This window comes from Rhineura floridana, chromosome 1 (assembly GCF_030035675.1).
Source record: "Rhineura floridana isolate rRhiFlo1 chromosome 1, rRhiFlo1.hap2, whole genome shotgun sequence".
NCBI lineage: Eukaryota > Metazoa > Chordata > Lepidosauria > Squamata > Rhineuridae > Rhineura > Rhineura floridana.
The window spans coordinates 84,766,042-84,792,500 of NC_084480.1; the positions used below are offsets into that span (position 1 = coordinate 84,766,042).

Here is a 26,459-nt window from a genome sequence, read left to right on the forward strand (position 1 = left end):
TTCAGCCCTTTCTTTTTTTTTTCAATTAATTTTTATTCAAATTTTCAAAACCAAAACAATACAAAAAGAAAAAACACAAATTAATAACTAATACAATAAAAAAAAGGAAAAAAAAGAAAACTATTGACTTCAGATTTGTCGTAGTTCAGCTATAAGTCTATAATATATAACAAGCCTGTCTCTTAATAGATTATAAAATCACCTTCCTCCAGCGGTTATCTTAGTTGGTATCAAATCTCATTAACATCATATCATTTTATTCTTCCACAAAAAGTCAAAGAGAGGTTTCCAATCCTTAAGATATATGTCCATCAATTTTTTTCTAGATAGACATGTCAATCCAACTCATCAAGTCTACTAAGTCCAGTAATTTCAAATCGCTCTTCTTCCATTATCCGTATTGGTTCCATCTTCCATCTTCCATCTTTACGCACCCAATAATCTTGCTGTCATAGTCATATAATAAGAGTCTGATAGGAATTTCCTTTATCACAGATATTTCCTTGCCATCAATTCCAAACGTATCACTGAAGTATTGTTGCAAAGCCGCATCTCTGTTCCTCTTTTTTACAGAATACACTAGCACATCTCTTGAAGGTTTTTCCATTGACACAAAACAGGGATTAATTCTGTAAACTTTCTCCATTTCAAGTTCCATCAAATCCTTCCAGTCCAAGAATTTTTTCGAACCGATAATATCTTTATCTCCAATCTCTTCATCAATTCCTTCAGGGACAGCGCTGAGTTCCAAACCGTAATATTTGTCTCCAGGATCCATCACAACCAGGAAATCCAAATCTTTTTCCAAGTCCATATTTAATCCAATCTCCATAGTTTGAACCTTGCCTTTAATTTTTCTTTCATCCTTTTTTGGTTTTCCAGATCTATCTTTATTCTCCTTTCTCATAGAATCCTGAATTTCTTTCAGCTCCTGTCTCATTTCGTAAAAATCAATTTTCAACGCTTGTCTGTTATTTCTCAGTTCTTGTTTTATTAGCTTAATCCCATTCATTATTTTCTGAAACATATCTAAAGATAAAGTCCCTTCTTGTACATCCATGGTCTCACCCATCTTCTTAATTGTCATTCTTAAAACTAAAGGAACAAAACTCCTTCAATTTTCAATGTCCCAAGCAAAGAACAGTTTATTTCTTTATCCAGTTACAAAGGAGTTAATCTTTCAAACCAACTGACGTCACACTCTAGACAGCACGGACTTCCTTATCTCTTATATGTCCAGAAGTGCAAAAACAGCTTTAGTTCACAGCATCCAAATAACTAGTATCAGAAAGAATGAGCAGATTCGTCAAAAAGAAAAAAAGAAAAAAGTAGACCGGAAAAAATAGTCCCTTACATATATTACCCAAAAGTCTTATAAATCAAAAAATCTTCCAATTAGAAACCCCTCATCCGTTTGTAATCTTTATAATGCTAATTTCCATGCCAGCTTTTTGCAATAATAAAAAAAGATAGGCTATTTTTATTTTCTTCCCCTTAGTTCCGTGAATAAAAAAGGTTATGACTCACCCAGAATTTCTTAATTGCTGGTTCTTTGACAAATCTCTTTAGCTGTATAGATAACAAAATAATAAACGTAGACAGGAGAATGCTTGCCTGTTAATCCGTTTTTCTTTGAAGAAAAAAAAACGGCTCACTTTAATCAGCTGAGCTAGCTAGAATTCCTAGCTCCGTCCGAGCTGCTGGAAGACCTTCTTTCACAGACAATTCTAATGAATTCCAGTCTCCAACAAACACAACAAAGCTGTGTGGGAAATCTCTACGTTTCTTCCTTATCCGGAAGAAATTATCCCCAGTCAAAAAGCCCTTCTGACTGGTTTTAAAACTGAAAAAGTTTCATCCAAGACGGGAGCCTGTCTCAGAGGCAGCACAGGCGGAGCGATCCTCCTGGGAAGTCCGCTCCTTTCAGCCCTTTCAAGGAGCGCAGCCTGCGGGACGGGGCCGCGATTATCAATCTTCCGATTTCCGTCCCTCCAGAGAACCTGGAACAGGCAATGATTCCAAGGCAGAATCCAGAACCGGGGAAGTCAAGGGGCCTCAGCTTCATCATATGGCAGAGGAGCTCGTCAGCGCAGACAATACTGACGCTTTCCCTGTAGGGGGCAGATTGCTACTGTTTGCAAGTCACTGGTTGTGTCTGACACAGGTCACTTGGGTCAGAGATCTCTTCACTCACAGTTACAAACTGGAATTTTGGCTGACCCCTCCAGACAGATTCATCCCCTCCCTCCTGCCCAGAGTTCGAGACAGGCGCCGCATCATGTAGGAAGCCATTGCTCATCTTCTCGACATAGCTGCAATAGAACCAGTACCATCAGCGGAGAGGGCGGAAGGGGTTTACTCTCTCCTTTTTGCAGTTCCCAAGTGAGATCTGTCATGGAGGGCGGTGTTAGACCTCAAATTTGTCAACCGCATCGTGAAGTATCGTGGATTCAAAATGGAGTCCCTGGCGTCAATTATAGAGACTCTACACAAAGGGGACTTTCTGGCTTCCATAGTCCTGAAAGAAGCATACCTCCATGTGCCTATCTGCCCTGCTCACAGACGTTTCCTGTGGTTTGCCTTCGGCCCCCATCACTTTCAGTATTGGGCAATGCCTTTCGGACTCTCGTCGGCCCCGAGAGTCTTCACCAAAGTGCTGCTCACCCTGGTGGCTTATCTCCACCTCCAGGGCGTTCACATTTACCCTTATTTGGACGATCTGCTGATTTGGGCTGCTTCCAGGGATCTGGCCCTCTCTCACGTTCGCTCAGCCCTCACAGTTCTGTGCACCCATAGTTGGCTCATCAACCTCGACAAAAGCCACCTTCATCCAACCCAACGACTGCAACATCTGGGAGCGATCTTAGACACCACACGGACCATGACCTTTTTATCACCAGATCGGATTGCGGCCATCAGAGAGATGGCCCTGGACCTGGCATGTCGTTCAAGCACAAACGTAATGATTCTGGCAAGGGCTCTGGGGATATTTGTCTCGACCATCCACGTCTCACCATGGGCTTGGCATCACACTTGACCCCTTCAGTGGGCCTTACTACCTTTCCAACAGGACATTGCCATGTCCAACCATCGCACAATCCACCTGGATCCGTCACTGCGTGCTTCCTTCCATTGGTGGGCAATAGACAAAAATCTCAGCAAGGGAACCCCGTTCCGGAAACCAGACAGCATTGTAATAACAACAGACGCCAGTCTATCCGGATGGGGAGCCCACTGCAATTTTCAATTTGTTCAGGGAGTGTGGTCCAGCACAGAAGCGACTCAGAACATCAATTGGCTAGAACTGAGAGCAGCCCATCTGGCCCTTCAACACTTTCAACCTATCTTTCGTCTGGGCCATGTACTGATTCGAACAGACAATACCTGTGTGAAATCTCATCTGAACAGGCAGGGAGGAACCAGATCACAGTTCCTCCAGTTGGAAGCGTCTCAACTCTTCGATTGGGCTGAAATACATCTCATTTCACTGAAGGCAGAGCATCTCAGTGGTGTCTTGAATGTTACGGCCGATTGGCTCAGCAGACAACAGGTGATCCCAGGAGAATGGAAGCTCCACCCTACGGTGTTCAGCCTTCTCCAATGGTGGTTCGGCATCCTCTCGGTGGACCTGTTTGTCTTCTGTCACAATTGCCAGCTACCTCGCTACTTCTCCAGATATCTGGATGCCAACTCAGAATCTGTAGATGCCCTATCGACACCATGGCCAGAAGGCCTCCTATATGCCTTTCCCCCCGATATCGCTACTGGGCAGAACCTTGAGGAAGCTACGACGCAAAAGAGCCCATCTGGTTCTAATAGCCCCATACTGGCCTCGCCGGCCGTGGTTCTTAGACCTGCTCTCCCTGTCAGTGATGGATTCTTGGAGATTACCAGTCAGACCAGATCTTCTCTCTCAGGGTCCGATATGGCATCCGGATCCCGAATGGCTCAGTCTGACAGTATGGCATTTGAACAGGGACACTTGATTCGTTCAGGACTTTCTCAGGGGGTTGTGGATACAATCCTCGCTTCTCGGAAGCAGTCAACCTCTCGCATCTATCAGAGCATTTGGTTTACCTTCCCTAAATGGTGTGACTCTCAGAACGTCCAACCATCCCAGGCTAATGGTCAACAGGTGCTGCAATTTCTGCATAGAGGTCTGAAGATGGGACTTAAACCTAACACCTTGCGTCGCCACGCCGCCACCATATCTTCTATTCTCTCTGTTACATCTCCTAGTGTTTCTATGGGCTCACACCCTCTCATCAAACATTTTCTGAAGGGAGCTGCCCTAATATCGTCAGCAGTTTGTCACCGTTTTCCTTCATGGAGTTTATCAAAGGTTCTGCAAGCCCTGCAGCATCCTCCATTTGAGCCTCTTCGATCTGTGCCACTACGACTTTTGTCCTTCAAGGTCCTGTTCCTAGTGGCGGTCACCTCAGCGAGAAGAGTTTCAGAGTTGGGGGCACTGTCCTCGTCCTGCCATCTCTGTGTTTTCCATAAGGACTCAGTGGTTTTGCGTCTAGACCCCTTCTTCTGCCCAAAGGTCGATTTGGCGTTCCACTGCAACCAGGACATTGTTCTTCCCTTGTTCTGTCCGAACCCCATACATCCACTGGAGAAGGCCTGGCACTTGCTGGATGTCCGAAGGGCCCTCAAGACCTACCTGTCTCGAACCCGGGACATACGATCAACGGATTCACTGTTTGTATCCTTTAACCCTCGTACTCTGGGGAAAAAGGTGGCCAGTTCTACATTATCTTGTTGGTTGCGTGCCTGCATTGCATTGGCCTATGAGTCCCTTCAGCTGCCAGTGCCTCGTGATATAACGCTGCACTCAACTAGGTCAGCAGCCGCTACTGCCGCTTTTGCAACCAACGCTCCTCTGGCAGAGATTTGCAGAGCAGGTGTATGGTCTACCCCAAATTCCTTCATAAGACATTATAAGATAGACCGTTACGCTTCTGCTGATGCCTCCTTCGGGAGGCATGTGTTACAACAGGTTCTTTATGACAAGTAATCAAGGGGTGGTCCCATCCTACATGATGTCGGACTACCTGAGGAAAATGTACCATTGGTATCACCTGAAGGGTGATTTTCTCAGGTAGTCCGACATCATGGCCCTCCCTGTTGGAGGCTATCTGGGTTCTAACTCTTCGGAGATAGATTATTTAAACTATTTAGTTAAATCAGGACCCATTTTGGAACTATTAAACTGCATGTAGTCTCTGGGTTCTTATTTGGGACAAGGTTTTCCTTGCTTGGCCTTTTTTGTCTTCACAGATATCTCACTTCGGTCTCATCACAAATGAACTGGAGTGGGAGGGGCTCAGTGCGCCAGGTCTTGACTTCATTCTTGCCTTTGAACGCTAGATGACAGTGTTTCCCACATGATGTTGGACTACCTGAGAAAATCACCCTTCAGGTGATACCAATGGTACATTCTTTGTACAATTAGCATCCCAGTAGGTTTCACAGAACAAGATGATGTATTGATCCATTCTTCCAATACTTGCTTCCCTCTCTGCCTATAGCCTGTTTTGTTCCAACCAGAAGTCAGCTCTTGTTGTCGCCTGATATCTTCTTATGCCTCCTCACCCTGCTCCCTACTTCAATTGCCAGTTCTTCTCCCTTTTCCTTCACTAATTCTGGAGCATTCTGATTTAGGCTTGTAACAGGGCTTGATGCCAGTTGGACCTCTTCCTGTTAGAACTCCATGCTGACTCCTTTCCCTAGTTCAGTTTCTGTGCCTTTGAATTAGGGACTGAATTGGGGACAAGATCACAGAGTGGACCTCTGTTCCTAAATATTTTCTGTGATTTGTCACACCCTTATACAAACCCTGATCCTGCCAAGGCCATTTTCCCCAGGTAACATGCCATCAAGTGGGTTGTAGCATCCACTAGTATATACAAACCCTGATCCTGCCAAGGCTATTTACATCAGTTGTGAAAAACCTCCTGCCCACCCATCAGGCCTCATTTGGCCTGCCAAGCCATTTTGACCAAGGCACACCCACCTGTGCTACACCTTATGACACTATGTGTAAAGAAAGTAAAGGCACTTTTGGGCTGAAATAATAATAATAATAATAATAATTTAATTTTTGTGTCGCCTGTCTGGCCAAAGCCACTCTAGGCGACGTACACAATTAAATTCCAGTAAAATACAATTTAGAATACACTTTAAAATACATAGCAATACAATACAGTCGACAATAAAGGATTAAATTACAGCATAAAACAGTATGTAAACAACGGGCATTCGGTAATAGTGATAAAAAGCTTAGCCCACCCCGGAGGTCCCGAAGGCCTGTCCAAAGAGCCAGGTTTTTAATGCTCGGCGAAATGCATCCAGGGAAGGGGCATGTCGAAGATCGAACGGGAGGGAGTTCCAGAGAGTGGGGGCCGCCACTGAAAATGCCCTCTCCCTAGTTCCCACCAACCTAGCTGTTTTCGTTGGTGGTACTGAGAGAAGGCCCTGCGTGGCTGATCTAGTCAGGCGGCTAAGTTGGTGGTACTGGAGGTGCTCCTTCAGGTAAACTGGGCCGAGACCGTATAGGGCTTTAAAGGTTAATACCAACAAGGAGGCTTGCAGACAATAAACTGATTGTTGATGCCTGCAAAGCTCTGTGCAAAGCCCCATGCATTGTGCTTTGCAAGCATAAGCAATTACCTAATTGTCAGCAAATCAAAAGTGGGTCGCCTGATGTCATTGTGATGTCACCTACCTGTCAAACATGGCCTGCAAGGCGTGGGGCAGATAAAGATTCCCAACCCATGATTTATACCTTTGTTCCTAATGCTGTGAAAAGTCGTGAATATATTATATCGTAATTATTATTTTTTTAAGCATTTCATGCCAATTAATGTAGATTGGAACCTGACCCATGTAATGGGAATTGATGTAGTGGTCAAATGTGGAGTTGGACATATCACATATGAATGTTGTGGAGAAAGTGGATAGATAAAAGTTTTTCTCCCTCTCTCATAACACTAGAACTCGGGGACATTCAATGATGCTGAATGTTGGAAGATTCAGGACAGACAAAAGTACTTCTTCACGCAGCATGTAGTTAATCCATGGAATTTGCTCCCACAGGAGGCAATGATAGCAGCCAACTTGGATGGCTTTAAAAGAGCTTTAGACAAATTCATGAAGTATGAGGCTTTCAATGGCTATTAGCCACAGTGGCTGTGCTCGGCCTCCACTGTCAGAGGCAATATGCTTCTGAATATCAGTTGCTGGAAACCACAGGAGGGGAGAGTGCTCTTGCACTCAGGCCCTGCTTGTGGGCTTCCAATAGGCATCTAGTTGGCCGCTGTGAGAACAGGATGCTGGACTAGATGGACCATTGGCCTGATCCAGCAGGCTCTTCTTATGTTCTTATGTTCATTCTTTTTTGTGTTATAGGATATATAAGCTTAATTAAAAACATACTGAATGTGCTCAGGTTAAACTACCCAGTTATGTACAGTCCATCAAGCATTGCTCCAAAATAAACCCTGTTGAAATGAATTGAAGCTACACAGGAACGACTCTTGATGGATTGTTCCCAAGGATGGTAACAGTTCTCACCATCTTTAATGGCTTTAAAGTTAATAATTCAGCTAATGCAAAGGCACTGCTGTAATGATGTTGCATTATGACCATAATGTGAAGCCTTGGCTCTCCCTATTATAATACTGAAATTGCTATTAAAAGAGTCAGGCTTTTCACGACGGTGTGGCATCTGAGACGTAGTTACACAAATCCAATCTGGACTATAAGGCAGAGAGGAAAATATAACTGACCCTCAACTTTACTGAAAAGACATGAGGATCTCTGGGATGGTTTTTTGATCAGGCAACCTGTTTCAAGCATGATGTCAGGCTGGCTGACTTCTAAATGACTTCAAATTATTTAAAGGCAAAAGTTAGCTTTGTAAATGTTAATTGCTGCTTAACAACAAGCACTTAACTTGAAGCATTGCTTAATATACTCATTTGTCATGAAAGAAATACCAGAAAAGGCTAGAGATGTAAAGAAAGAAATTCTACCAAACAGCTCTTTCTTCCTCTGGCAATCCAAATGGTGATGAATCTGTGAAGAAGAAAGGGTTAGTGTATTTGGCATAAAAATGAATTGGTCTACTTTGTTTTTTAAGTCAGGAGTTGAATGAAAACAAGCACAACAGTGTATAGCTGTCTGCACTTTGATTGCCCTTGAGTTGAAAAACATATTTTATACTTGTATTGTTTGGAACTGCTAGTTTGAAGTTCTAGCTAGAGAGGAAAACTGTTACACTACTGATAATCATAGTAATTAAAAACATAATGATGACTATCATGATTCAGAGTACAGTAATATTATTATTATTATTATTTCCATGTGTCATTATTCATCATCATTAGCACAACAATTGCCCCCTTCCCAGGGTCATGGCTTTATTAACAAATCTGCAATGGGCAGATTACTTTCAATGTATAAGTACAGGCAGCCCAACTGGATCCATTTAGTATGAACTGCCCACCAGCCCCAATCAAGAGCAAAACCACCTGGCTCGGGTTCATGGGCTGAGTCACTTCCTTCTTCACCTGCTCTCAAAAAGAAGCCAGTTGGGAACCCAGAAACCCTTATCCCCATTAGCCGGTGTTCAGCGGGGTACGTCTAGTAGAACCACAAACCATCCCCATGCAACTTCACCTAGAGTCAGCTGACAGTGAGGTTAATTGGGGCCTGTTGTACACCTTGCCAGTTGCTCAAGGTACTTGCCATTAAATGCAGCATTTGTGTTATTTCCTGCCTGCACTTCCCGCAAGCCATGACCAATATCAACCAGCCAAATCATGCAGACTACAATATAGACAGTGATGACATAATTATGGACTGAATACTAATACTAATACTAATACTTTATTATTGTTGTTGTTGTTGTTATTATTATTATATACATGTGTCATTCATCATCATCATTAATAGTAACAACTGTTTAGGTAAAGTTCAATACACATCAAGCTGATCTTGTATACTCTTACTCAAGTAGTATATTTGTTTATATGCCAGTGGTGCAATTGACTTTATGAAGCAAGTGACCTGCACAAACCAGGGCTTCTCAGATGTTTCTCAAGTGAATTGAAAGCAACTGTACAAGATATGTCATTGTTGTGTATTAATGAAGGGTGAATTTAAAATCTTCCTGCTTTCAGTTTGCTCTCCTGGATTTTATGGTCATCGCTGTAGTCAGGCATGCCCCCAGTGTGTCCACAGCAGTGGCCCATGTCATCATGTGACTGGATTGTGTGATTGTTTACCTGGTTTCACAGGAGCTCTCTGCAATGAAGGTACAAATCACAGTGTTATTCTATTCATACACTGTTTTTTCCCTTTCTCCTATTTACAGTCAAAGTGACATTTTCAGATGGTAGCTTTGCATTTAATATTTTTTTTCCTTACTGTATATAGAGCCCATTCTGTAGTTAAATACAGAAACTCAAAAATAAACTTTGAGATATTCCTTTTGGGTGTTCTTTAATTCTTTTATTCTTTTTGAGAAGAATGCATGTTTTGGAAATTTGGCACATGGTGTACACATTTTACTTAACAGAATAATAGCTAGAACACCAAATAATGTTAAGCTGTATTTAAATATGCATTTATACAAGAATGTGCTTTTAAAATGTAACATATATATATCTGAGAATTCTACTAAAATGTTGGTCTACAACCATATTCACTTGTCTATGAGTCTCCTCGTTTGTCTTCCACCTTGCCCTGCACTGCTTTGCTGGCCTGGATGGGAGAGAAATCTTGGTGGAAGGGGAATGCAACAAATGTTGTACTCAAATAGTTGTACACGTTAAGAATCGTGGAAGGATCACCATACATGGCTGTCTAGGTATTCTTGTTTCAATGTTTCTGTGACATCATCAGCCAGTACACTAATACTGCCACAACTTTTCTCAGCTATTTCATTATTCCATCCCCCAGTAGTGACAATGCTGTTGAATCAAAACATTAACAAAAAAATGCCACCGACCACCAGGGCCTACTTACGTATTCCGAGGAAGGAAGCATTTGGGAATACTTCTGTGATGTCAAAGTCAAAGAAAGAACCTTCCCTTTCTTTTTCTCTAGTGTTCTGTTGTCAGTCACTCTCCTGCCTGGTATTACTTCTGTAGCATTTGTGGAACGCGCTGGTAACCTCTAGGCTGGATTACTGTAATGCGCTCTATGTGGGGCTGCCCTTGAGGTTGGTCTGGAAACTGCAGCTGGTGCAAAATGCGGCGGCAAGACTGCTCACTGGGGCAGGGTATCGCCAGCATGTCACCCCGCTACTGAAAGAATTGCACTGGCTGCACATTTGCTACCAGGCCAAGTTCAAGGTTCTAGTTTTGGTGTATAAAGCCCTATACAGCTCAGGATCAGGATACCTGAAAGACTGTCTTATCCCTTATATACCCAGTCGATCACTGCATTTTCCCTATGAGTCCGGCCATCACAACGGGTTAAAGCTCCACCTATTGTGCGAAGGCAAGAATGTCTTTGAAGTCAAGACTAGGGGCGTCAGGCCCCTCCCACTCTCCAGTTCATTCTTGCCTTCGTACGAACAAGATTGGATCCATAGCGTAGCAAGAAGCATTTTGCTAAGTTTATTTGTCTTCAAGTCCTTCCTTTCCCTGTCTGTGTTTAACTTCCCATTTAAGTTTGAGGGTCCCCCAGAGACCGCGGCTGCGGTTCTCTAGGTTTTTGGCCAATTTTGAGCTTTTCTTTAAGCTTCTTTTTTCCCTTACTTGTTTGAGGCTTATTTGAGGGTTCCCACAGAGACCGCGGCTGCGGTCCTCTTCGTTTTTGGGCTGCTTTTGAGCTTTCTCCCCTGGCTCTGTTGCATCCATCGGGAGCTCTTGGCTCTATCTTTTCCTGTGCCGGGCGGTCTCAAGCAGTGCTCTGAGGAGCTCTTGGAGAGACCTCTGCTGCAGTTCTCTCCCCTGCGGGAGCTTGTGGCTGCGGCTTCCTGCTCTCTTTTTTGTTTTTCCCCCGCCACCCATCTTTAGCCTGCCGGTGTACTACCTCACCAGAGCCTGGTGCTGCGGCTCTCTTTCTCCCTCTCTCTCCGTGAATTTAATTTTCACCGCGGAGAGCTTTGATTTTCGCCGCAGAGAGCTTTGATCTTCGCCACGAAGAGCTCTTCACTCGGCGGCGACAGCGGCTTGCCTTCTGCTGCCTCTTCCGACACAGGCTTCTCTAGGCAATCTTCTTGTTGGGGTTTTTTAGAGCCGCTAGTGCGGCTATCGACCCCGCGCCTCCCCCAGTGACCGCCATTGCTTCTTCTTCCTCCGCCATTTTTGGATCATTTTTTCCCGCTCTTTTTTCCGGGCGCCATTTTTCAAATTCAAATTTCCCGCCTTTTTTGTTACCCTTATTAACCATCGGATACCTCCCTTGCAGGCTATCTATCCGTATGTGTGTTGTATAAGTGCTGCAGACAGACTTACACAGGGCTGCTTTACACACAATTTTACTGTGGCTGTAATCTTAGTGGCTGGATTATATTATAAAGGCTGGAGGTCCAAGCCTAGTGGGCTGGATTATTTTATCAAGGCTGAAGCTTTAATCCTAGTGGCTGGATTGTATGATCAAGGCTGGAGCATTACTCTTAGTGGCTGATCTGTACTAAATCTGATTTATATTGGTCCCGCCCCCTCTGAGGTCGTGAACCAAACCTGAAACCCAGCCTACAGCACTAATCTGAGTGTACCACTCTAAAACAGCCTATATTACATTAACACTGATACCTCAGTGCATTCTGCCCCCTCTGTGGCAGTGCACTTCGCCATCTGCCAGTGTATCCTACCCCCTCCGTGGTAGTACGCTGTGCCAGTTCGGGTCTTTACATTCTGCCCCCTCCGTGGCAGTGTACTGCACCCAAGTTAATATAAGATGGCAGAACAGCCAGGCATGTCGCCATCAACCCATATGGTGCCAGATCAGCCAGGCATGCCACAATCAGCCAAGCCACAACATTCTAACACGACTAAGACCAGACATACCAAAGCACTGGCTAAGACAAAACATCTTTCCAGCCATAGTAAACCAAAGCGCCCACGTTATGTCTCTGTGCCAACCACCACCACAGCACAGGCACACATAAGCGATATTCTCCATTCCCCTGCTGCTGCCTCTGACGAGGAAGAGTTTGTTGGCTTTCCCCCGTGTTCGCCTAACGAACCTCCCTCCGTTTTACCGCCCCAATCATCTGTTCCAATAGTTCCTCAGGCACATACATCTGCCACATCCGGTCTGCAGCTGTCTCCTGATTTCCTCTCCCAACTTCAAGCCATGCTGGCATTTTTCACTCAAATGCAGTCACTACCACAAGTCCCTGCCATACCTCCACTTAACATGGTCCAACGTGCGTGCCATGAAGCTCATTCTTCCGGTTCACCAGATCCCTTTGATGTAGCCAGAGGCAGATGTACGGACGAAGCCTCGTATGTGGAGGAGTCAACCTTCACTGACCATGTTGAAGGAGACGACTGGAGCGACTATTCAGATCATGAGGAGGATACATCGTATCGCTTGTTTAATACCTCAGACTATCAGCCGCTAGCACGCAGGGTAGTTAATACCCTTGGTCTCCAGACTGCGCCTTCAACTTCGCCCGCCCCAGCTATCAAAGGGGCCAAGGTCCTCAAATCCCCTGCACCTACTGAACACTACATCCCGGTGCCGGACCTAATTACCAAATTAGCCTCTGAAGAATGGGCCCATCCACTCAAAGCTCGACGCTTCAAGAACCTGGCTGACAGACTTTACACCCTAGCCCCGGACTTTGCCACCAAGTTAGATGTCCCTGGCATAGATGAACCAATCGCTCGCCTCGTTTCACGATCGCTTTTGCCCAGGGAAGGGGAATCCCACCTAAAAGACACTACTGAGCGACAAATAGACTTCGCCCTCCGCAAGAATCACGAGGCCACTGCCCTAGCCATGCGTGCCTCCGCTTCAGCCTCCATCTTCTCCAGAGCATCTATGATGTGGCTGGATGACCTTCTAGAGGATGCTAACCCTGATCCTGTCACCCTCAGAAGAGCACTATTGAAATTGCGTAAGACAGCAGCTTTTGTGGCCGATGCCACTTTGGATGCCACTCAATTAGGGGCACGAGCCATGACGGCTCAAATAGTCGCTCGTCGCACCCTCTGGCTTCGCCACTGGCAAGCTGATTCAGCGGCCAGATTGAATCTGTCCAGGGCTCCTTACTCCGGATCTCTACTCTTCGGCGAGGAAGCTGTAAAGGCAGTGCTGGTTGATCCAAAAGACGCCCACAAACCGGTTCTGGCCACAGTCAAGAACAGCGACCACAGGCCTTTCAGGCGATTCCCTTCCTTCCGTTCTAACCAGCCCTTTCGAGGAACGCGGCCAGGAGGACGAGGCCGCGACTTCAGACCCTATGACCCCAACGCATTCAGGGGCTCCTGGAACCGACGCTTCCAGGGCAGAGGTCAGTACCAAGGGCGCAGGGGCAACTCATCGTCCTCATATAAGGGAGGCTGTCGCCTACGCAAGTAGTCTTAACGCCCTCCCCATAGGTGGCAGATTACTTAATTTTGGAGGTCGATGGCTGCGCCTTACTAAGGTCTCCTGGATCAGGGACCTTTTCAGTTATGGTTATACCATAGAGTTCTGGGCAACCCCATCAGACAGATTCCACCCGTCTCCTTGCCCAAGGGCACCAGCCAGGCACAACATTATGCAGACAGCTATACACCACCTCTTGGACATAGCGGCGATAGAGCCAGTTCTCACATCTGAGAGGTCGGAAGGGGTGTACTCCCTCCTATTTGCTGTGCCAAAACGAGATTTATCATGGAGGGCGGTCTTGGACCTCAAGTTTGTCAACCATTTTGTAACATATCGCAGGTTCAAAATGGAATCACTCCACTCCATTACGGAGAGTCTGCATGAAGGAGACTTCCTGGCTTCTATCGACCTTAAGGAAGCGTATCTCCATGTGCCCATTTGCATAGCCCACAGAAAGTTTCTTCGATTTGCCTTTGGCCACCAGCATTTTCAATATAGAGCGATGCCATTCGGCCTCTCCTCTGCTCCAAGAGTGTTTACCAAGGTGCTACTCATCCCCTTACCTCCGGACCCAAGGGGTTCATATCTACCCATATTTGGATGATTTGCTAATACGGGCCAAGTCGGAGGAACTGGCTCATCATCATTTAATGATCACCCTCAATGTTTTGCAGGCCTACGGCTGGCTTGTCAACTTCGACAAAAGCCATCTCCAACCAACCCAACGCCTACTACATCTAGGGGCAATGTTGGACACCCTGCAGGCAATGGTCTTCTTGGCTCCAGATCGCATCACTGCCATCATAAGCATCGCAAGGTCCCTGATGCAACAAACATCCACAGACGTCATGCTTCTCGCCAGAGCGCTCGGGATGTTTATATCTTCAATCCACATTGTACCATGGGCTCGAGCCCACACTCAGCCCCTTCAATGGATTCTGTTGCCTTTTCAACAAGACATTGCCAGCTCCAACCATCGCAAAGTTCGCTTGAGCCCTGCACTGCGCCTCTCCTTCCGCTGGTGGACCAAGGTTCAACACCTCTCCAAGGGCACGTCGTTCAGAGAACCCCGCAGAACCGTTGTAACCACAGATGCCAGCCTCATAGGTTGGGGAGCCCACTGCAACTCCCAGTACGTTCAGGGGGTTTGGTCCAACACAGAGCAATCCCAAAGCATCAACTGGTTGGAGCTAAAGGCTGTCCACTTAGCTCTATGTCATTTTCAGTCTCTGTTCCCTTTGCATCATGTGCTCATTCGAACAGACAACACGTGTGTAAAATCACATTTGAACAGACAGGGGGGCACCAGGTCTCGTCCTCTGCAGGACTTAGCCTCCCTCATCTTTGTCTGGGCAGAACAACATCTACAATCCCTGAAAGCAGAGCACCTCAGAGGGATTTGGAATGTGACAGCAGACTGGCTCAGCAGACAACAGGTCTTTCCAGGAGAATGGAAACTTCATCCAGCCATTTTCCATCGTCTCCAGTGTCGGTTCGGCGCCCTATCAGTCGACCTGTTTGCCTCCAGTCGCAATTGCCAGCTTCCCAGGTACTTTGCCCGATACCTGGACTCAACAGCAGAAGCAGTGGATGCTCTGACAACACCGTGGCCAGACGGTCTACTGTACGCCTTTCCTCCCATACCATTGTTAGCCAAAACCTTGAGGAAGGCGCGAACCGAAAAGGCACAGCTGGTTCTGATAGCACCATTTTGGCCACGCCGACCGTGGTTTTCAGATCTTCTGGCAATGTCAATGATGGATCCTTGGACACTTCCAGTAAGGCCAGACCTTCTATCCCAGGGTCCAGTACTGCACCAGGACCCTACTTGGTTCAATCTAACAGCGTGGCGTTTGAACGGGGACATTTGAGGTCAGCTGGACTGTCTGACGCTGTGATTGATATTATTTTGGCCTCGAGAAGACCATCTACCACCCGTATTTATCAACATACCTGGGTGGCTTTCTCCAAGTGGTGTCAGTCCCACCACCATGATCCATCCCAGGCCAATGTGCATCAGGTGCTCCAATTTCTCCATGGCGGCTTTATGATGGGACTTCGACCCAACACTCTACGTCGACATGCGTCCACTCTTTCGTCCATTCTCTCAGTGTCCTCTCCTGGAGATCATATTTCCTCACATCCGTTCATCAAACGTTTTTTGAGGGGAGTCGCCCTACGCTGTCCGGCTGTTGTCCATCGGTTTCCCTCATGGAGTTTGCCGAAGGTTCTGCAGGCTTTGCAACGCCCTCCGTTTGAACCCATCAGGACTGTGCCTCTTCGTATACTGTCCTTCAAGGTCTTGTTCCTGATCACAATCACATCTGCTAGACGAGTTTCGGAGTTGGGCGCATTGTCTTCCGCTCGCCATCTCTGCGTCTTCCATAAGGACTCTGTTGTACTGAAAACTGATCCTTCCTTCCGTCCCAAGGTTGATTCAGTGTTCCATTGCAACCAGGACATTGTTTTGCCTTCCTTTTGCCCGAATCCTACCCATCCTCTCGAGAAGGCTTGGCATTCGTTAGATGTCCGGAGGGCTCTCAAGACCTACCTGTCTAGGACCCAGGATATACGACGAACTGAGTCTCTGTTTGTATCCTTTCATCCAAGGTCTATGGGGCACAAAGTTTCCAATCCTACCTTATCCCGTTGGTTAAGGGCATGTATTACTTTAGCATATGAGTCTCTTAAGCTGTCAGTTCCAGCTAGTATAACGGCTCATTCTACCAGGTCAGCTGCCACTTCGGCTGCTTTTGCCACTAATGCTCCTGTTGCCGATATTTGTAGGGCTGCAGTCTGGTCTACCCCACACTCATTTATAAGGCATTATAAAATTGATCGCTATGCCTCTGCTGACGCTTCTTTTGGCAGACGAGTGTTGCAACAGGTTCTTAATGACGATTAACACGTGGGTGGTCCCTCCCTGTTTGGGCTGCTGGGGTACATCCCGTTGTGATGGCCGGACTCATAGGGAAAATGGACCATTGGTCTCACCTGAAGGGTGATTTTCCTATGAGGACGGACATCACGACCCTCCCAGTTGGAGGATTATATATTTTCTAATGTGTTCTATATTACTGTTACGCTATTATATTTAAATTTAAAAGTGAAGTCAAGACTTCTAGTTCTGTTATACCACTATGTTGGAGTCATGTTACTATGCATGGTACTATTGTGTTATTTTCCTGCTGCCAGGCCTGTTGGCCTTGTTCTTGTATTTTTAGATATCTCCTTAGACTCGCTGCGAATGAACTGGAGAGTGGGAGGGGCCTGACGCCCCTAGTCTTGACTTCAAAGACATTCTTGCCTTCGCACGATAGGTGGAGCTTTAACCCGTTGTGATGTCCGTCCTCATAGGAAAATCACCCTTCAGGTGAGACCAATGGTCCACTCTGCAGGTGAGGGCCTCCTGCAGATACCACCTTATCAGGAGGTTCGTTCTGTACAATATAGGAAACGGACCTTTAGTGTGGCAGCACCTACCCTGTGGAATTCCCTCCCTTTGAATATTAGGCAGACGCCGTCTCTGCTATCTTTTTGGCGCCTTTTGAAGACTTTTCTTTTTCAACAAGCCTTTTAAGTTGAGAGCTATCCCAGTCTGTGTCTGTGTCAGAATTGCTTAATATGTTTTTTAATAATGTTTTTAACCCTTTTAAACAAAAGTTTTAAAAATGTTTTTAACGCTGTTTTGTCTTAATGTATTTTAAGATTTGTTTTTATGATGTTTTAAAGTGTTTTTAGTGCCTTGTTTGCTGCCCTGGGCTCCTGCTGGGAGGAAGGGCGGGATACAAATTAAATAAAGAATAATAATGTGACCACCACACAGTAGGAAATGAGTGTTAATATGCTGGGAACCAAGTGAGAATGAAACAAGGGGTTGTATACAATGGTTGCACAAATAAAGGTCTGCTCATGCAACTCAGCTGATCTTTATCTCTCCCCCTCACCATGCAGCCCCTGCACTCTTCAAAACCTTCTCCAAAGGCTCAGGGTTCCCTGGACAAGGGGCTCTATTGTATGTACATTGGCTGAAATCAGGAGGGATCTTATGCCAACAGAGCTTAGAAGTAAGGAGGGTAAGATAAATATATTTTGCGCAAGATGCGAGCACCTTTCCTCTTATGCAACCATTGCATACAGCCAAATGAAACAACTGCTTTTGGATGGCCTTGGATAAAGAGCAATGACTGCAATGCATACCCGATATGGGAGTAAAGGAATGACTTTGGATAAGGATAGATGAGCAAAACCCAGAACTGCTGCATGAACCCACAAATGAGACACAGCAGTGACCTTGGGGATAGGGAGAGAGAGATTGTCCAACAATGGGGGGGAAATCATCCAACAATGGGAAAAAGTCATATCAAAACCATTTGGCTCCTTATGCAAGGATTCATCTGTCCCAAGGCCAATAGAAATGTGCGGAGGAACACAAGCCCATAGCTGACTGGGGCTGAAGAGAAGAGAGAAAGGAGGCCGGGGGCCAAGGAAAAGAGCAGTGGAGGAAGGAGGCCACAGGAAGAAGTAGGGCCTAAAGAAAAGGAAGCTGAGGGATTTAAGAAAAGAGGAAGAAGCACGAGGCAGTGGGACCTGAAAGATGGGAGAATTTGAAGTGGGGGGCAAAGGCAAGGAAACCCATGGAAGAACAGATGGGGCAGTCAAGAGTCAAAGGAATGATTGGTTGAGCAAAGCCAGGAATAGGGAAGGGAAGCTGTCTATTCAGGCACCAAATGGCCTCTTATGACCTCTTTCCCACCATTTGTTGGCATCTCTCCAGTATAACTATTTAAAAAACAAAACAAAAAGAAATATCACTGAACTAAATGAACTGTAAGAGCACAGTGTACTTCATGAAGCCTATAATTTCTTTCTGCAGTCTGTCCCAGTGGCAGATTCGGGAAGAAGTGTGCAGGAATTTGCACATGCACCAACAATGGAACCTGTAATCCAATTGACAGATCTTGTCAATGTTATCCTGGATGGATTGGTAGTGACTGTTCTCAGCGTAAGTACAAGTATTTTTATTTGTTCAGTGGCTTTGTTAAAGTCATTAATCTAACTTTATATTTAATTTTTCTCGTAGACACTGAAGACACTTTGTAATAAACTCAAAAATAAGGCATACATGGCTATTAGATCTCAACCTATTTGTATTTCAAAGTACATCAAATATTTGCAATAGTTTTGCATAGCAATTTCACTTTTTTAAAGAAACCCAGACTTTCTAACACAGTTTGTAATAAAGTCATTTATATAGTTTCTACCAATACAGTATTAAATGGTTCCTCTGAACATAAATGTCTGTTTGTTGTACATGCAAATGAATGCCTTCCTGCATTTTATGCATAGAACTTTGTAGAACAAAAATATTGTGTGACACGTTTTCTGCGGTACATGCTTTTGACGATGTGAGTCCACTTTATCAGATGCATGAAGTGTTATCCTCAACTGGCATATTTCTCCATATACATAGTGGGGCGGGGGATATAAACAGTGGGGTTAAATAGCCATGAAATGAAAGTGGTTTAGTCTGTGATATTTCTCTGCAAATCTTAAATGTATACAAGGTAGTTGACCATTCTCAAGAGCCCAGCAATAGGCAATAACAATAAAAAGTCTTCCTAGCTTTGTTATGCTAATTTAACAGTAATAGAAAAGAAACCATTGATTTGACTGAGACCTGAGGGTCAAACTAAGGCTGCGTACACACCATACTTTTAAAGCACATTATTTTCTACAAAGAATCCTGGTAACTGTAGCTTGTTAAGAGCGCTGGCACTTTTAGCTCTTTGAGGGGTAAACTTTAAATGTATGGTGTATATGTAGCCTTATTGATAACCTGTGGTTCAGCAAGTGCAAGATGGAGTCTCCCTTTGAAATTCCTTTGCTGAACAATGGTGACTTTCAAGCCAGCTGCACAATGCAGAAATATATTATTGGTATTATTTAGGGGAGGGGCTATAGATCAATGATAAAGCATATGCTTTTCACACAGAAGTGTCCAGGTTTAATCCCTGATATGTTCAGTTAAAAGGCTCAAGAGGCAAGTGATGGAAACAATATCTGCATGACACTTGGAGAACTGCTGCCAATCAGAGTAGGCAACGCTGCTAGATGAATCAGTAGTCTGACTCAGTATAAGGCAGTGTCATATATGGTTATATTTATGTTCAATGGCATGTTTAGCCTTGAGAAAAGAAGACTGAGGGGAGATATGATAGCACTGTTCAAGTACCTGAAAGGTTGCCACACAGAGAAGGGCCAAGATCTCAATCGTCTCAGAGTGCAGGACACAGAATTATGGGCTCAAGTTACAGGAAGCCGGATTTCAACTGAACTTCATGAAAAACTTCCTAACTGTTAGATGGAACCAATTACCTAGGGACGTGGTGGGCTGTCCAACACTGGAGACATTCAAGAAGCAGCTGGACAGCTACCTGATGGGTGTGCTTTAATTTGGATTCCTGCATTGGGCAGGATGAGTTGGAAGGGATAGGCCCCTTCCAACTCTACAATTCTATGATTCTATTTCATGTGCCATGTTGGATGATGAACATGTGAATGAGCTCCTGACAGTATGACTCATTTTTAGGTCCTGTAATAGTTTTGCCTAAGTAGGCATGGGGACAGAATTGGCATCCAGGTTTCTAGGTCTGGTCCCTGGGTTTGTATTAGGTCCTGAAATAGTTTTGCCAAAGTTGACATTGGGACAGAATTGGCATCCAGGTTTCTAGGTCTGGTCCCTGGTTTGTATCTTTGCTAGGTAGTCTGTTGTTGCTCATCAATAGCTATTTTAAATTAGGGTTTTGTCTGCAAGCAACATCAGTCCTGCTGCCTAAGGCCTATGAGCAAGACGTATAGTTATTCCAAATAGGCTGTTGGATTTCACATTGGAATGATTTTAGCTGGGTGTAGTGGGTGACAACAGGTGATGTTCTGCTAGTTATTCTTTTGGCCCTATCCCACTGTAATTATTCCTGTGTACCAGTTTGATATTGTCAACCTATCCCCCCCACAAACACACTTTATTGGCTGGGCATTGTAGTATTGGGAATGCCTGGTGGAAATCCATTTTATATGAGTCCTTGTCCAAAGAACTGGAGGAAATGTTGTTACACTGTAGCAATTGGCTATCAACAATAGATTGTGTAGTGTGCTCTAAATGGAAGTATGTAGGTATGTTTGCAGTGATCAATGGGTTTCTGGTATAATGTGGTTCTCATAGTTGCAAAATAGTATCTAGAAACTGGAACTGATGCATTGATAAGCCCATTCTCAGGTTCATAGTAGAGTGGAAGCTTCTAAAGTCCTGGTGGAATTTTAAAGGGTCTCCTGCTCATAGATCAAGATGATGAAGGTGTCATGAATGAATATCAGGTGGAGGGAAACACCGTTTGGGAGATATTCCCTCTTTCTGTCTTTGCTTCTATTCTGGTTCATAATTCCAAGCAAGGTACTGTAAAATCTGCCTTGCCTCACCAAAGCGGTATTGTTACTGAACTCTGTACATTTGCATAATTTACATTTGCACAATGAGTACGGACTTCCTACTGTGGTTTACTTAGGACTGATTGAATCAGTAGCCAGTGGAATTACCTATTGGGTGTAGCAGAACCAGCTGTAAGGGTTGATAGCCCAGACTTGATTAATGTTTACATGCAGAGTTTCAGTAAAAGTTGCAGCAATGTGTGAGAACCAAGAGTGTAGGATACCTATTTTGTTTTCAAGATGATGGTACTCCTTTTAACATGCCTCATTGGTTCACATTCCTCATGGTTTGTCTAACAGAGATTAACTGGCTGTCCCATTGCTTTGCAACATCTGGTCCATTTACAAAACTTGAAATATAATGGTTTTAAAAATTAAATTATTATCCTACATATCACTAATTTTTATCATTTTCTTTGCATTGTAGATATTGCATAATGTTACATATGACTGCCACACTGTTGGATGTTTCATGTACTATTTTAGATGTTTAAAAAATACCCACAGAGTGTACAAATACACACTTGTCTTTTTGGGGACAAGTACTAATGTGTCTTATCAAAATGTTTTTGTTAATAATTTTAATGTTTATTTCCATAAATTAATGTTTTGTATTAGTTACTTAGGAAAATTTTAATTAAAACACTTTGGCATTGTTATGTCTCTTTATCTTCAGAATTAATCAGTATAATTCATTACTTTCTGATAATGGAAAATTGATATAGAGCAATAAGAAAAAATATGCCAGTAGAATGAATGGGAATCTCTACCCAGACTGACCTTTAGACCAAGAAAAGGGAGTTTTATTTGACTTATGTTAAGGCCTTTAGTTCTTATAGAAAGTAGTGATCCCATTACTTTAATATTACTTCAGTGTGATCTCTGTAAAGACTTCTTAAAGATGTCTGTGTATGTGACTTAACATTCTAAGCCCCCCACCAGCATTTTCCCATAAAAGGATAAGACCCAAATCAATAAATTATTGATTATATTCCTTCCAGTTGTTACATTTTAAGGAGTGTTCTTTTAAAAAATTGGGCTTTTGAGCCATAGACACCCCACCACCACAAATAACACATAAGCAAACTATATTTGATCTAAATAGATCCATTCGTTGCATAGGGTCCAGCATGCAACAGATTCTATGGGTCACAATCATGGTAATTTTAGATATCAATGTAACCCCAGGGTGCATTGGATAGTGCACCACTCCAGATGATTGAGTTTGACATTGATCACACTTGGAACTGGAAAGTGAGTTTCCATCCCTCTTACACTGGTGGAATAGGAGAATTTTCCATAGGAGGTAGGCCATCAAAGCGGGTAGTGACTCCACCTATCGTCCGAAGGCAAGAATGTTTCTGAAGTCAAGACTAGGGGCGTCAGGCCCCTCCCACTCTCCAGTTCATTCTTGCCTTCGTACCGAACAAGTTTGATTTTTCTAGCCTAGAATCTAGCTAAGTCGTTTGTGTTTTCTGTGTTTGTGTTTTTTGGCTGACAGGGTGTGGAGGTTTCAGTGTTTGTGTATTTCACACTTCCCTTCCCTCTGTCTTGCTTTTTACGTCGTCTGTTTTCCTGGGGAATCCTTGGGGGAGGTTTTCCCTTGCCTGGGCCGTTTTTTCCTTTTTCTGTTCAGTTTTTAGTATCACGGCCCTCAGAGAGACCACAGCTGCGGTTCTCTCTTCCCTCAACGGGAGCTTGCGGCTGCAGCTCCCGGCTGATTTCGCTGCTTATTCACGTCCCCCACAGGAGCCTGCTCTTGCGGCTCCCTTTTTCCTGGCCGTTTGGGTCGCTGCCTCCCCAGTTCGACCGCGGCTTCTCCGTCGCGGCGGTTCATCCTAGCGCCTGCAACTGCAGCTTCTCATTTTGTCACTGTCCCCCCTCCCCCAGCTTGCTCTTCGGCAGCTTTAAATCTCGCCGCGCCCATCGCCCGCCGCTGCGACTGCAGCTTAATCAGGCTTCCTAAGCCTTCAATCTACTGGGGATTCTGCCGGCCGTCTCCGTAGCAGACCCCTTATCCTGGCTTTTACAGCCGCGATCGAGCCCTCCATACCCGTGGCTCCAGAGCCTTTCCTTTTTTCAACTTGGCGGCCGTTATTTCGTTCGCTAGTGCTCTGAGGGGACCGCCATTGCCTCTTCATCCCCACAAGCCTTTCCTGATTGGCCAATTTTCCCACCCTTTTTTCCATAGTTCAACTGATTCCTCTACCACACGTCTCCTGCTGTTGGCTCTGGCAACCTTCGGATTAATGTACTTCTGTGACTGCTCTATCAAGGCTGTGGCTGTGCACCAAACTATTTGAACTGTACATTCTTCCCCACTCGTGGCCGTGTACTAGGCGGCTGATACTGCGCAAGCTGTTTGAACTGGACATTCTGCCCCACTTGTGGCCATGTCCCAGCCAGTTGCCCCTGTACAAAACACAACTTATTTGAACTGTACATTCTGCCCCCCCCGTGGCCGTGTTCCAGGGCGGTCTATACTGTACATTCTGCCCCCTCTGTGGCTGTGTACCAAGCCTGAAGTCTAGTCTGCATTATATTGACGCTGTTACCTCGTACATTCTGCCCCCTCTGTGGCCGTGTACCAAGCCTGAACTTTAGTCTGCATTATATAGACACTGTTACCATCGTACATTCTGCCCCCTCTGTGGCCGTGTACTTAGCCATCTGCCAGTGCATTCTACCCCCTCTGTGGTCGTGTACTGCGCCTGTTCGGGTCTCTACATTCTGCCCCCGCTGTGGCTGTGTACTGCACCCATAGTGAATATAAGATGGCGGAACAGCCAGACATGTCTCAGACAGCCAAGCCACAACCATCTAAGGCAACTAAGACTATCAACCTCTAGCTCGCAGGGTAGTTAACACCCTTGGTCTCCAAGCTGCGCCCCCAACAGCTGCCGCTCCAGCTATTAAAGGGGCCAGGGTTCTCACATCCCCTGCACCTACTGAGCATTACATCCCGGTGCCGGATCCCATCGCTAAACTGGCCACCGAAGAATGGTCTCATCCATTCCAAACTCGCCGCTTCAAAAACCTGGCTGACAAGCTTTACTCCCTGGCTCCTGAATTTGCCTCCAAGCTGGCCGTTCCCGGCATAGATGAGCCGATCGCTAGCCTAGTTTCGCGATCTCTTTTGCCTAGGGAAGGAGAATCCCAACTAAAGGATGCTACTGAGTGAAGATTAGACTTCGCTCTCCACAAAAATCATGAGGCCACTGCCTTCTCCATGCGAGCCTCCGCATCAGCTCCCGTCTTCTCCAGGGCAGCAATGATGTGGCTGGATGATATGCTAGAGGACCCTACCCCTGATCCTGTTTCTCTCAGACAATCATTGATTAAGTTGCGCAAGACAGCGGCGTTTGTGGCTGATGCCACTTTGGATTCCACTCAACTGGGGGTACGAGCCATGACGGCTCAAATAGTCGCTCGACGGACCCTCTGGCTTCGCCACTGGCAAGCTGACTCTACAGCCAGAGTGCATCTTTCTAGAGCTCCTTACACTGGATCTTTGCTCTTCGGCAAGGAAGCTCTAAAGGCAGTGCTGGTTGATCCCAAAGACGCTCACAAACCGGTCTTAGCCACTGTCAAGAACATCGATCATAGACCTTTCAGGCGATTTCCCTCTTTCCGCACTAACCAGCCCTTTCGAGGAACGCGGCCAGGAGAACGAGGCCACGACTTCCGATCCTATGACTCCAATTCTTTCAGGGGAACCTGGAACCGACGTTTCCAGGGCAGAGGCCTATGGCTGGCTTGTCAACTTCGACAAAAGCCATCTTCAACCGACCCAATGCCTACTACATCTAGGGGCAATGTTGGACACCCTGCAGGCGATGGTGTTTCTGTCTCCAGATCGCATAACTGCCATCACAAACATCGCGAGGTCTTTGATGCAACAAACAACCGCAGACGTCATGCTTCTAGCCAGGGTGCTTGGAATGTTCATCTCTACCATCCACATTGTGCCATGGGCTCGAGCCCACTCTCGCCACCTTCAGTGGGCTTTGTTGCCTTTTCAACAGGACATTGCCAACTCCAATCATCGCACAGTTCCTCTGAGCCCCACACTGCGCCTTTCATTCCGCTGGTGGATGAGGGTCCAACATCTTTCCAGAGGCACTCCATTCAGAGAACCTCGCAGGACTGTTGTCACCACGGATGCCAGTCTCATCGGCTGGGGAGCACACTGCAACTCCCAGTACGTTCAGGGAGTTTGGTCCACAGCAGAGCAGACTCAGAACATCAATTGGCTGGAGCTCAAGGCGGTCCACCTAGCTCTACTTCATTTTCAGTCTCTGTTCCCTTTGGACCATGTCCTCATTTGAACGGACAACATGTGTGTAAAATCACATTTGAACAGACAGGGGGGCACCAGGTCCCATCCTCTGCAGGACCTAGCTTCCCTCATCTTCGTCTGGGCAGAACAACATCTACAATCCCTAAAAGCAGAGCATCTCAGAGGGATTTGGAATGTGACAGCAGACTGGCTCAGCAGACAACAGCTCAGTCCGGGAGAATGGAAACTTCATCCGACCATATTCCAGCGTCTCCAGCGTCGGTTCGATGTCTTCTCGATCGACTTGTTTGCTTCCAGTCGCAATTACCAGCTTCCCAGGTACTTTGCCAGATACCTGGACACAGCAGCGGAAGCAGTGGATGCTCTGTCCATACCGTGACCAGACGGTCTTTTGTATGCCTTCCCTCCCATACCGCTGTTAGCCAAAACACTGCGGAAGGCGCGGAGCAAGAGTGCACAGTTGGTTCTGATAGCACCATATTGGCCACGCCGACCGTGGTTCTCGGATCTTCTTGCAATGTCGGTGACAGATACCTGGACACTTCCAGTCAGGCCAGATCTTCTATCCCAGGGTCCAGTATGGCATCAGGATCCCACTTGGCTCAATCTAACAGCGTGGCTTTTGAACGGGGACGTTTGAGGTCGGCTGGACTGTCTGACGCTCTTATTGATATTATCTTAGCCTCCAGACGGCCATCTATCCCTGTTATGTTACACTATTTTATTACATTTATTAGTGAAGTCAAGACTCCTAGTACGGTCATGTTAGAATCATATTATTATGAATGTTGCTATTGTGTTATGTTCTTGCTGGTAGGCCCGTTGGCCTTTTTTCCCTGCATTTTTAGATATCTCTCTTTGGACTCGCTGCGAATGAACTGGAGAGTGGGAGGGGCCTGACGCCCCTAGTCTTGACTTCAGAAACATTCTTGCCTTCGGACGATAGGTGGAGTCACTACCCGCTTTGATGGCCTACCTCCTATGAAAATCACCCTTCAGGTGAGACCAATGGTCCAATCACTACAAATTTGCCCTTAAGACACATTTGGTTGGATACTTTTTCAGGGATTGGGTATGTATTCTGAGTCTGCCTAACTGCTGCAGTCCA

General features: G+C 45.6%; 1 protein-coding gene across 2 annotated transcripts in view; it reads left to right on the forward strand.

Annotated features, from left to right (window-relative positions):
• The window catches only part of MEGF10 (multiple EGF like domains 10), a 220,299-nt gene that overhangs the window by 168,575 nt on the left and 25,265 nt on the right, over positions 1-26,459 (forward strand). For both annotated transcript variants that reach the window (XM_061625273.1, XM_061625282.1), the window contains 2 exons: positions 9,189-9,323; positions 18,440-18,568. In XM_061625273.1, coding sequence (XP_061481257.1) covers positions 9,189-9,323; positions 18,440-18,568 — 264 coding nt within the window. The remainder of the gene's footprint in view (positions 1-9,188; positions 9,324-18,439; positions 18,569-26,459) is intronic.